This window comes from Dunckerocampus dactyliophorus, chromosome 10 (assembly GCF_027744805.1).
Source record: "Dunckerocampus dactyliophorus isolate RoL2022-P2 chromosome 10, RoL_Ddac_1.1, whole genome shotgun sequence".
NCBI lineage: Eukaryota > Metazoa > Chordata > Actinopteri > Syngnathiformes > Syngnathidae > Dunckerocampus > Dunckerocampus dactyliophorus.
In genome coordinates, this window is record NC_072828.1 from 6758575 (window position 1) to 6772365 (window position 13791).

The 13791-nt window shown below is 44.4% G+C and overlaps 1 protein-coding gene across 1 annotated transcript in view; it reads right to left on the reverse strand.

Annotated features, from left to right (window-relative positions):
* crocc2 (ciliary rootlet coiled-coil, rootletin family member 2) overlaps positions 1-13791 on the reverse strand; it is a 58409-nt gene that overhangs the window by 12002 nt on the left and 32616 nt on the right. Inside the window, exon 24 of the mRNA XM_054790472.1 lies at positions 4874-5112. Within this exon, the coding sequence (XP_054646447.1) occupies positions 4874-5112 (239 nt within the window). The remainder of the gene's footprint in view (positions 1-4873; positions 5113-13791) is intronic.

Here is a 13791-nt window from a genome sequence, read left to right on the forward strand (position 1 = left end):
TACCAGCTTTTGTCAGCTAGTAAACCCCTTTAAGCTACGGTTTGTACCTGCCAACCGCTGCTATTTTTTAAAATGTTTTGTTAATAGTAGAGCTTAGGACAAATCTACATGTCCAGGTTGTCAAATCCAGCTTTATTTGAGTCGTTCATACCTCCAGGTGTGGACAAACTACTGTACAGTTTAATCTAAATGTATACAATAATAAATGTAAAAAGTTACTGGTCATCAGTATTGGTCTTGAGAAGCAGGAAGTTATCGGTATCAGTATCAGCTTGAAAAAAAAACAATGTGCATCCCCACTACAGATTCTAAGGCTATGTTTCATACACTTACACTTAAGTACATCTACTATGTACACTGCATACTTATTTCCTGAGGGCACACATTTTGACTGCATAGTGCTCTCCCAAATCCATGATTGTCGCTACGCAATTACCAGAAATTCCATTCCATTCCATTCCATTTTCCTCCGCTTATCCGGGTTCTCCAGCTCCACCGGGAGGACACCAAGGCGTTCCCAGGCCAGCTGTGAGACATAATCCCTCCAGCGTGTCCTAGCTCTTCCCCGGGGCCTTCTCCCAGCTGGGCATGCCCGAAACACCTCACCAGGGAGGCCGAGCCACCTCAGCTGGCTCCTCTCAATGTGAAGGAGCAGCAGCTCTACTCTGAGCTCTTCCCGGATGACCGAGCTCCTCACCCTATGTCTTAAGGTGAGTCCCGCTACCCTACAAACAAAACTCATTTCAGCCGCTTGTATCCACGGTCACGACCCAAAGCTCATGACCATAGGTGAGGGTGGGAACATAGATCGAATGGTAAATTGAGAGCTTTGCCTTCCGGCTCAGCTCTCTGTTCACCACGACAGTCCGGTACAGCGACCGCATTACTGCAGACGCTGCGCCGATCCACCTATCGACCTCACGCTCCAACCTTCCCTCACTCGTGAACAAGACCCCGAGATACTTGAACTCCTCCACCTGGGGCAGGACCTCATTCCCACCCCGGAGGGAGCAATCCACCCTTTTCCGACTGATAACCATGGCCTCAGATTTGGAGGTGCCGAGTCTCATCCCAGAAGCTTCACACTCAGATGCAAACCGTCCCAGTAAACGCTGGAGGTCACAGCCCGATGAGGCCATCAGGACCACATCATCTGCAAATAGCAGAGATGAGATCCTAAGGCCCCCGAACTGGACTCCCTCGACACCTTCGATTCGCCTAGAAATTCTGTCCATGAAAATTATGAACAGAATTGGTGACAAAGGGGCCTTGGCGGAGGCCAACATTCACTGGAAACAGGTTTGACTTACTGCTGGCAATGCGAGCCAGGCTCCTGCTCTGGTCGTACAAGGGCCGAATGGCACGCAGTAGCATGGCACGCCACCAATCCCATACTCCTGGAGCACCCCCCACAGGACACCGCGAGGGACACGGTCGAATGCCTTTTCCAAGTCCACAAAGCACATTTAGATTGGTTGGGCAAACTCCCATGTACCCTCCAGTACCCTTGCAAGGGTGTAGAGCTGGTCCAGTGTTCCGGGACCAGGACAAAAACCACATTGCACCTCCTGTAGCCGAGGTTCGATTAACGGTCGTACCCTTCTCTCCAGCACCCTGGAATAGAATTTTCCCAGGTAGGCTGAGGAGTGTGATCCCCCTATAGTTGGAACACACCCTCCGGTAAGCCTTCTTGAAAAGGGGGACCACCACCCCAGTCTGCCAATCCAGAGGTACTGTTCCCGATTTCCAGGCAATGTTGAAGAGACGTGTCATCCAAGACAGTCCCTCAACATCCCTCAATTACCAGAAATGAGGATTGCAATTTTGCAAACAGCCTCAGATGTCATTAGTTGGTGTATTGCCTCACTCCAGAAATCAGGTTGCTGTTAAACAAATCGTCTGGGATCTCTCACACCTGAAGCAAAAACCATAGCCCATAGACAAACAAGCCACATGGAGGAATGTGTTGCAGGGACATGTTTTGCAGGGTGTAAAGTGACATCACTGTCACAAACGACAGGTAAGTCCCACACGGCAGACTGATTCTTTTGGGTTTGGCACGTCTGCGCAGCGTGAAGGAAAGTGGACGGGAGACGCTCGCTACAGGCAGCAATAGTACAAGCCACAGGTGATCGGCTTCGAAAGGCATACACTGATCACAAGCTTTTTTCACGTAAATCGGACTATTTTGATTGGTGGATGATTAACCAGAGAATGCAGTCGCAAGTTGGTGCATTGCTCTAGAAACCAGGTTGTCATTGAAAAAAGTGCTCAGCCGGGATCTCTCGCACCCGAAGTGAGAATCATACCCCTAGACCAACGAGCCACACGGGCTTTCTTTGTTTCTTTACATTGTGCCTTTTTGCTCTATTTTCCCCATTTTTTATGTTGTTCTTTTAGTTCAATTTTATTTCTACAATGTGCAAAGGGCAATAAAAAAATGAGACATGTGCCGCAAATGGCCCCCGGGCTGCAATACACTGTCAAAACTTGCGCCCTGCGGATGTAAGTACACAGCGCACACAGTATAATTATGGAAGTGTACTGACTAGGGATGCTCCGATGAGGGTTCTCATCCAATCCCGATACCGATCACATAGATTAAGTGTACATTTTAAAATTTACTATTGGCTATTTGATATGAAAAAGGGAGCCATAAAATCACTTTCATTTAGACAAAACATATTTGACTTACTTTATGAAGAGAACTGGTGAAGCTTACAGAGCATGAGACGCCTTCTTTAAGTAGAGACTTTGAACTTTGAATGTTGAGCTTTGAAAGATTGAGTACATTGGTGGAGCTCTAGCAGGACTTCCAGTAGCACGTAGGTGGGTTCCAAGTGAGAGAGCATTCGGTGTCTTCCACCGCTGATGAAGGACGGTCATCTAGTTCGATGAATTCAATTATTTTTTGGGTTATTTGCTTTAGGCTTCTGACTGTCATGCGCATACGGGCGAGTGTTCAGCGTTTTGGCTACATTAGCTGTCGTTTGACTGCTAATGCACATTGTGAGCCTCAAAAACTCACCATACTCCGCCACGTGTTTGTTCTTCAAATGCGTAAATGAAATTAATACCTAAATAAATTAATTAAAAATAAATAAACCAAAAAATGAATCATGAAATAAATGCCCTAAATGATGCTTTTTAAGGTGCTACCCTGGCAAGATATTTTTCATGGCATGTTTTGCAGGCCGCAATATTCATATCACTCTCACAAACGACAGGTAAGTCCCACACGGCAGACATGATTGTTTTGGGTATGGCACACCTGCTGAGTGCAAAGGAAAGTGGGTGGGAGACGCTCGCTACAGGCTGCGTAAATGAGCCAGAGGTAATCAGCTTCGAAAGGTATATAGGCGGATCACGCGCTTTTTCATAGAAATTTTGATCAGTGGCCTATCGACTTGAGCATCCTTAATTGAAACACAGCCTCAAATGTCATGGGGTAGTAGTTGGTGGTACATTGCGTACACCTGTAGACCAACGAGCCACATGGAAGGCCCCATAGCGAATTGTTGCTAGGCGTAATTCGTGGAGGATGATCATATGTGTTTCAATTGGCAACACTTATGAGTTATTAGTATCAACATATCATCTTTTTTCTCTTTACATTGTGCCTTTTTCCCATTTTTTCTGTTGTTTTTTAGTTCAATTTTATTTCAACAATGTGCCACGGGCCAATAAAAAATGAGACATGTGCCGTGAATGGCCTGCGGGATGCAAACATACTGTCAAAATTTGCGCCCTCAGGAAGAAAATACACAGTGTACAAAGTATACTTATTGAAGTGTGCTGACAGAAGTATTCCAACTGAAACACAGTCAAAGACTGGGAACAACGTAATAATAAACTCTTGTGTACACTTCACTCATAGAATCCATCTTCACATATAATATCTCTTCCTGGTACAATTTTCTCACACTCAAACATAAAACAAAACTCTCAAGAATCATAAACCAGGCCAGTAAAATCACTCAAACACCTCAGACTCCCCTCTGTGAATTGTATAGGTGATCAGTGCTGAGAAAAGCCACTCTCATCACTGAGGATGCCACACACCCCTTGCACCACTCCTTCACTCTGCTGCCGTCAGGCAGACGATACAGAACCCCACTGGCCCGCAAAAACACCTACAAGAAATCCTTTATTCCAGTTGCAGTAACTACACTGCTCAAAAAAATTAGAGGAACACTTCGAAAACGCATCAGACCCAGAAAAATGATCTTGAATATCTTTCCTGATAATAAGTGGGTGATGTATTAGTAACAAAATGATGCCACATCATTTGATAGAAATGAAAATGATCACCCTATAGAGGGGGGAAATCAAAGACACCCCAAAAATGAAAGTGAAAAAATGATGCAGCACACTGGTCCATTTAGCTAAAATGTCATTGTAGCAACTCAAAATGACTCTCAGTAGTTTGTGTGGCCCCCACGTGCTTGTATGCATGCCTGACAACGTCGGGGCATGCTCCTAATGAGACTACGGATGGTGTCCTGGGGTTTTGTACATCACCCAATTATTATCAGGAAAGATATTCAAGATAATTTTTCCCCCAGTTTAGATCTAATGTGTTTTTGAAGTGTTCCTCAAATTTTTTTCAGCAGTATATCTTAAACAGCGCTCGGTAGCACTGTTATTCTTGTATTGCAGTTTGTGACTTATGTTTTTGTTTTGTGCTTTATATTGTACTTCATTGTGAGTGAATTTTTATAAGTCGTGTTGGAAGACAAATTTCTGTTCTATAGAACAGACAATAAAGTTCTATTCTATTCTATTCTATAATCTCACAGCTGAATCGCTACTCTGCATTCAACGTAAACATCTATGAAAACTAAGAAAACGACGCCATCTCCTAACTCTCCACCTGATGTTGTCGCTCTCGGCTCGCTTGATGCATGCTCTCAGCTCCTGGTTGGAGGCTTGGATGGCCTCTTTCTCCCTGGTCTCATCGTCCAAGAGCCGCCGCAGGTTCAGCGCCTCTTTCCGCTGCTTCTCCTGCCCTTGAGCGCACTCCCGGAGGGCGCGGCGGGCCTCCGTCAGCTCCTTCTGGCCTTGGCCGAGTCTGTCCTCGGCATCCCGCAGCTGCACACGAAGGCCCTCCAGCTTTACGTCCACATGATGGGAGAAGGACAGACAACAAGGAGATTTATTTTTCACAACCAGTACGCAGAAGAGTCAACTTCTTGCGAATGCACGATATTTGCTTGTAAAAATGAGGAATACGACAGCAACATGGACAAATGGGAGTAGGTTTAAATGTTGCATTAAATATACACAGTCATTGATCTCAATGTTAGCAGAGGACATAATTATTCATATTTCCATGAGATATTATTTATTGCAAACATCCAACATGGCCCACCAACACTCACATTTATAGGAGGCAAAAGATGAACATTTTTTACAAGGAATGTTTTGTGGAAAAGGACTGGCCACATTGCAGATTAACATGCCAACCTTGAATAACTTTCCTGGATAACATTTGGTTGTTTTGTTACCTCTGCCAGGAGCATACTCTTGAGCACTATTTATGTATTACGTATTGATTGCTGCTTTGTTTGTAGAAACGACTTAACCGATTTGCATGCTATTACGGAGGGACGGACCTTGGCTAAAAATGTGGATCAAGGAATTTATTTTCACTTTACAGCGTTCTGGGTCATGATGGCGTGACTGACAGTGGTGGTTTTTAGACAATTTGGTGCCCTCTACCAGCGCCCCCCAATACTGTGCACATTAAGTGTATAAACACCAAACCGAGTCACCAACTCACAGCTCACCTACACAGAACCACACAGGGTAATCAACTCCAACCACTATCTCACTCACGGTGCGATCAAAACAAACACAAGGCATGCTAGGAAGCCCACAGGCACACTTTTGACTCAGGGGTTTAAAATAGGGTTAAAATGTGACAAGATAATAAATGAATTGCAACAATAAATCAATCACAAGATAAATAAAAATGAACTCGATAATTTTGCAAGCCTCCATACATTGCCATGCATATACGTGTCTGTTTTCCTTGTCTTTCGCCTCCAAACAGGCAGAAGAGGATTCACTCTTCCTGCCTGTGCATTGGTTCAGCGCCTAGACACTTCATAGAATAACGGCGAACAGAGTGAGACCTCTTGTCAGTCATACTGTCGCTTTGCCTCTGTGGGGGAGGTGGAGCCACTAGCATACACACACAGCAAAAGAGTGGGGCTTCGTGGTAAAAGGTAAAAAGACGAAAAAGTTCAAAAGAGCACATCAAGATGTGGAGCCTTTGTTCTGACAGTCAACACTCACTCAGACGTTTGGTTGGCAAAGTAAATAAATACGGAACAGTGCAAAATGTGAGCGTTCACAGAAAGTCAGCGCAAAAGAAATGCTGCTCTTTAATACAGTTGAAAAGCCAGCATTTCAAGAAATGCTGCAAATGTTAGACAGACAGTACAAATTGCTTGTGAAAAAATACATCACAATCGCCAATTCCACAACTATACAATATGCCTCAGCAATAATATCACTTAGCGTCAATTTGTGGGACAATAAACATTTCAAAACACAGCTGCATTGTTTTGTCACTCGGTTAAATAAAAAAAGCTTGTTTGTCAAGTCAGACTTTTTTATTGTACTTCTCTTAGAATGTTAAAATCTTGGAACCAATCCCGTGCATTGTCTCGTCTCGTGAGTTGGGTGTCTCTTGACAGCCCTATTAACCATGTGGAAAGACACATGCTGCGGTGGTGGAACGCATTTTATCAGTTTCAGAAAGGTCAAATTATTGGCATTAGATGTGGGCAATATCACAAATTTATAAAATACTTTTTACTTGGACATTTTTTAAGAATAATGGAATGATTTTTGCCTTTCTTTTTTTGGTCATGATTATAGTCAGATTAAAACACGGGACCAAAATGGACAAAATAAGTAAACAAAAGCAAAAACTACTCTTGGCTCTTATTTGAATCATTTGGCTTTTTGCCTGGTCGTCAGGCTAGCCCTGGAGGCTGGTAGGCTAGAGAAGGCGTCTTTTTGGTCAGGCAATGTACGCATTTCTATTCATTCCTTTGGGGGAAAAGTGACTACAAACTGTAATGAATTACTCTACTAGAAAAAGTAGGATATTTGTAATGAAACGTTATTATACCCCTTACAGGTGAACTTTTTTGTAAGTAGGTTGTGTTGTTTTGTATGTTCATGTTTATCATTAAATAAATTACTTATGGTTAAAAAAAAAGCCCCCACCACGATGAGATTGCAAAAGCACGTTGAATTGGTGCTGTGAATGAGCTCATGTAAACAGAGGAGTGTGTAAATATGACCTATATTTATATTTGGCTTGATGGAGGAGGGAGGAGCCAGCTTATCAGGCTCGGGGATAAGAGCCTCTCAGGCCCGTAGCCAGCTCCTCGTCTCTTCACTCAGCACGCAGTGTCAAGAGTCCACCGAGAGGCGTGATAAACAGCAGCATCCCCCCCTAAAGGACGTGGGGCAGGGAGGGAGGATGGGGAGGCCACACAAGATGATTTTTTCTCATAAACTCTCATGTGAGGAATAACAAGCTGGAGTTGATCTGACCAATTAGACATTATCTCATTTCTTTCCCTTCTTCTTTTTGGGGTGGGTGGATGTGAGGTACTGTGGGTGCTGTGCAGTGTTATATGGATGGGAGAGGGGATGACTGGGCGGGGGGGTGGCCCCAGTGGAGCCTGCCTTTTGCTGTTACAAGGGGGAGAAAATAAACACTGACCCAAAACCCCACCCGCCCCCCACGCCTACTGCTGGCTTATTTAAACAAGGGGTTAACATATACTTTGATTTCATAATACGAAAAAAAACCCCTCAAACCTCACCCCTTCTCATATTGATGTTGTCCAGCTTGGTGTCGCACATTCTCATGTGCATGTTTTTTTCACCCCCGCAAATGAGATCAAATAATCAGACACTTATTCAAGCAAAGGAAGTAGCCCAGATTGCATCACGGATTCCTCCTTTTTATACAAATACACTCAAAGTGAGGCGGCGCCAGCTCAGTCTTTTACTCTCAGGCTTGGCATAATCGGTGGCGTAGCATGATGATGCAGTCACACGGATGCTTCCTTTCAACTCGAGGCTTCACGCTGCATACGAGTCTTTAAATGGTGAAAATCTGTCAAGTAAAACTGGACTTATGATCAGTAATGTTTGCCATGATTGTGTCATGGTGTTGTCACATTATTTCTCAGCCATTTGGTTGCAGAGGGAGAGCGTGGGGGGGAAGGTGAGCCATCTACACATTGAGCGGAGCCAGATGAGGTGGTTTGGGCATCTGGTTGGGATGCCTTCCGGACGCTTCTCTGGAGAGGTTTTCAGAGCACGTTGGAGAGACTATGTCTCTTAAAAGAAAACTGCACTTTTTTTTGTTTGTTTGTTTTCATCCACAATCCTTATGTAAGACATGAACACACGTCTTTCTCTTTTCCGTGCATTCTAAAGATATAAAAACAGATAAAAAGAGGAAGCTAAGAATGCACGTAATGGGACGCACCTATAAAGCCTTCTGAAAAAACCTCCAAAAAGCACCAACAACACCCATTTACATAATGTGACCGGCATGTTAACAAAGCTACAGCGACATTACTGTTATTAACATTGTTACGCCAAAGCACTACGTTACTGTCGTCTTAACACCTTGACACACCACAACGGCTAGCTACTAGCCTGCTAGTGTCTAGCTTCACCACACACTTCCTCACAGCGTGTCAGTGCCGTGCACACAATGCCTCAGGCCACTACCGAGAGGTAACGCTACATATTGGAGCTGCCACCACTGCTGCTGTGTTTTGAGTTTGGAAAAGTTAGTGTTGCTATATGAAATCAAGGGGCTCAGGAAGGAAGTTCAGATAATACTTAAAAATGACTCCTTCATGGTCAACGCAACTATATTCTCTACAAACAAACAAAAAGAATGCAGCGATTTGGGTAATGGCAAAAGTCACACTGCCAAAAATTTGTACGTCCTGTTGCGAGGAGGGATGCTCCGATCTGGGTTTTATGCTGCCGATCGAACAAGCTCCAAACTAACCGCATTTTCTTTTAAAAACAAAATGCCACTGTGGTAAAAAGTCACATTTGCAGTCCCAAGACGGCTGCAGACAGCTAGGCAAAGCGTGTACAGAAAGATGCAAAAGAAGTCAAAAACCAATAGGTTTGACAATGGAGTGATCAAACACACTGGCATGGATTGGCGCAGCCTGTGTCAAGCTGTCAAACTGAAGTCATTGGAGGTTTTACAGACTAGTGTTGATTCTCACGGCAAAAAGGGACAAAGTGCGTTCCCTGTCGGCTCAATAAGGGTGTTGTCAACCCTACGTGACACAGCACACATGCACATTCATGTCACGTCTGTGTTGTCATGACATGAATTGTCATGTCGCCGCCGCACGGCTAACGGTGTTTGTGATTGGCTTTGAAAGGCATTTATAGGCATATGGCGATCACATTTTTTACGGAAATCGGCTGATACCAATTGGTGACTGATCAATGGGAGCATCCCTAGTTGTGACCTAGGCTTTAGCTGGCCTACAAATGCCTCAGGATCCCCCGGGAAGAGGTAGACAAAGGAGTTGGAGGGAAGTCTGGGCTTCTATGCTTAGGCTCGTACCCCCATGACCCAACTCCGATAAGCGCAAGAAGATGTATGGGTGGATGAGTTCATTAAACATGTTTGACATTTTTACACAAAAAAATCAAAATTTTCTCTACTAAGATTTTATGTTTTTGGGTCATTTTAGGTCTAATGTGTAACTACGCTATGTCAAATGAAAAAAACAACTGGGCATGTGTGGTTGTACTAAAAAAAGGAAACCAACCGAGGCAAGATAAACACTTTTTTAGGTGAGATACCCAGCAAAGGTAAACACAAAATTATGTAAAATGCTAAAAACTACCCTGGACTCCAAAGGGTTAATGAGGAAAGGTTTGGACTAGAGGCTCATGACCTGTAAATTATAAAATGCTTAGATTTTGTGGAGGGAGTTGAACTCCCAGGGACTGTGAGCATGGCATTACAAAGATCCTGCCAAACTGGCCCACACAGAGATGCTTTAATGGAGATTGGACTGACTGTGAAGATGACATGCTAAAGACCAGGACACCGCACGCATCAGAATAATTCCAGTCTTAAAAACATTAAAGTCATTTGTAAGAATTTCAAGTGCTCGTGAGAACGCTTCAAGTCCTGGAGGGGGTTTGTTGGTGGGGGTCCACACTCCTCTGCTAGGCCTCCGTGCAACCTCATTTGCTACAATATGACAGAGCAAGGACAAGATGATCCCCTCCCCTGCTTTTTTTTGTATCGAAAATGAGACGTCCTGCAAAGATAAACATCAGCCTGCATCTAAATCACGGCGCAGTGAGCCTCTTTTAGCTTTACAGGCGCGTCTTAACGAGGTGAGTGTGAGCTGGCTATTACGCTAAAAGGCCCGGCGACCTTTGGGGATGCAAGCATGACCCTGAGCGACCCCCCACCAACACCCCACTCCCCTCCTACCCACACACAGCTCAAGATTTACAGCTAAGAGTGGAACATTGCTGCTGCCAAAATCCCTTTCTGTAAATCCCACCCACTGAGTGTGGGGGGTCTACAAAGTGGACGCCAAATCTTCAACTTGTTGAAGGGTATATTAACACCTAGTTAAAACAGAGAAGCTCTCTTTGTTCAAAAGATTCATTGTCAACGCTATCACAAACGTGCAAAAATGCTGTAATGTGCATGCCAGGACAATAGTGGGTGATGATGCAAAGAAACACGACGCACGAGCACACCGAGTAAGCGATATAGTATATAAGCCATAATAAGACATAATAACTCACAAATTAGAATTGAGTTCCTTCTTGTTGTAGTATCTTGAACATAATGTGGGTCGATCACATGGCATTAAAAAAAAAAAGATCGACATCAGCCTCTCATTCATCCTCTCCATTCAGTTCCACAGAACTCATTAAAAAGGTCAAAGACGAAATTGTCATTTTGAAGTCATGGTTTGACAGAAACAGATTATGCATGAACCTAAGTAAAACTAAAATAATGCTATTTGGAAAAAGCAGAAGGGATACATACGATAAAATACAAATAAATGGAGTGGACATTGAAGAAGTGAAAGAATACAAATTCCTGGGGATCATAATAGATGAAAAAATGAGTTGGAAATCTCATATTAAATATACAGTATACAACAAAAGGTGGCAAGAAATAGTTCCATATTGAAAAAAGCAAAATATGTTCTTGATCAAAAATCACTCCACACTCTGTACTGTTCCTTCGTATTACCCTATCTAATGTATTGTGTGGAGATTTGGGGTAATAATTACAAAAGCAATCTCAACTCACTAACTGTACTGCAAAAAAGATGTGTGAGGATCATTTATAATGCCAAGTATAGAGAACACACAAACCCTTTATTTTTAAAATCACAAATATCAAAATTTGCAGATTTAGTATTCTTTCAAACCGCTAGAATAATACATAAAGTTAATAATAACTCGTTACCCAAAAACCTCATACAGTATTTCTCAATCAGAGAGGAGAAATATGATCTTAGAGGAAAATTAAACTTAAAACATTTATACGCGAGAACAACGCTGAAAACCCACAGCATTTCTGTATATGGCATTAAATTATGGAACGGATTGAGTAAGGAACTCAAACAATGTACAGAGATGAGCACATTCAAAAAACAATACAAGCAGTTGACGTTTGCTAAATACAAGGCAGAAGAGTCTTGATCATCACAATGATTGTTCTGTCGGGCTTTTTTATTTGTTTTTGTTTTTTTTACTGTTACTTATTATTACCATGATTGTCATATACTGTACATGTACTGTACAAGATGTGGAATGGATGGGGGGTAGGAATAAATAAGCTCTGCTTCTTCCTACTCCTTTTGGACATGTGGAACTGCGAAAGAATGATCCATGAGATGTATTCCATTGTAACGTTCATGTTCAAAAAAACTTGACCAAACTAAACCAAACCATGACGTTTGTCACTTGATTGATATATATGGTAACCAGTCGGACATGCATCTGGCATACAGCTGTACAACAATGGACAGTGCTGTACTTTGTTTACACCACATTGCGCAACTCTTATGCGCAGGCTACGGGATCTCTGCAGGGACACAAGAGACGTCTGCCGCTTTAAGCATAGCAAGCTACCAGGCCAACTGGTTAGACTCCAATTTAATTATTTTAAACTTAAAGGGTTTGAATTTGAGAGGGAAAGAAGCAAGCAAGCACCCAAAAACGTACCACTTCCACAAGAAATGGGAGGATAACTTTTTTTCACTCTGTCATGTCGAACTTTGCATCCATGGCTGACTGCAGGCAGTGCAAGTTAATTAGTAGTTAATTATTAAGCAAGCCAATGTAATAACTTGCAATGACAAGTAACGACTTATCTTTCAATATTTTTTGACTAATTATAGGCCATAGTCAACCACAAAACAGCAATAATGTTACGGTGTGGCGTGTGTTTGTTTGGACCCCAGATGCAGAGGCGAGGAGAGGCGCAGGTTTTTGCCAGAGTCTTTAATGGACGAAACTTGAACAAAAAGCGATGGTGAAAAACGTACCATGAGAAACAAAGACACAATTTACCCTGGCTGAGGCAGGTAGCTGCTGGAGGCAAAAAGTAATCGGCGAGAACAAAGCTCGGGCGTTTGGTGTAGCAGCAGGTTCAATAATCCGACGCCTCACAGCTGGCAGCACAGGGCCTAAGTAGGTCGGTGTCAATTGGAGTCAGGTGCGTCCAGCAGCTCCGCCTCCCGCTGGGAGTGTGGGGTCTGAAGAGAGAGGGAAAACAAGGAGAAGGCAGGAACCAAGCGAGGACATGGAATGTAACAGTATCCCCCCCTACCAATGGGCGCCGCCTGGCGGCCTACCTGGCTTCTCCGGGAAACGGCTGTAAAAGTCTGCCAAGAGAGTGGGGTCTAAGATAAGGGCGCGAGCGATCCAGGAGCGGTCCTCGGGACCATACCCCTCCCAGTCTACCAGGTACTGAAAACCCCTGCCCCTTCTTCTCACGTCTAAAATGGCCTTGACCGTGAATGCTGGGTGACCATCGACAAGCCTGGGAGGAGGGGGAGGCACCTCGGGAGGGCTCAGGTCGCTGGAAGTGACCGGTTTGAGGAGGGAGACGTGGAACGCCGGGTGGATCCTGAGGGAGTCCGGGAGGCGAAGCACAACGGAGGAGGGATTGATGATACGTTCGATGGTGTATGGGCCAATGTACCTGGGCTGTAACTTCTTAGAATCCGTGTGGAGAGGAAGGTCTCGGGAGGACAGCCAGACCCTTTGTCCAGGTTTATAATCCGGAGCGACTGTGCGATGCCGGTTGGCCAGGCGTTGATTCCGTTCCGACGTTCGTGCCAACGCTGCCCTGGTGTTGCGCCATGCCTGGCGAGCACGCCGTAGGTGGGACGACACAGAGGGAACTGCAGAAACCGACTCCAACGAGGGGAAGGCCGGAGGCTGATATCCATAGGCCCCATGGAATGGGGAGAGGCCGGTGGCAGAACAAACCAGGGTGTTACGGGCGTACTCTATCCAGGGTAGGTGGAGGGCCCAGGAGGCGGGTTGTTGATGGCACACACATCGGATGGCGGCCTCCAAGTCCTGATTGGCCCGCTCCGTCTGGCCATTAGTCTGAGGATGGTAACCAGACGACAAGCTGGGCGACGCTCCTAGCGCCTTGCAGAAAGCCTTCCACACCGCAGATGAGAATTGTGGCCCCCGGTCCGAGACCACATCGAG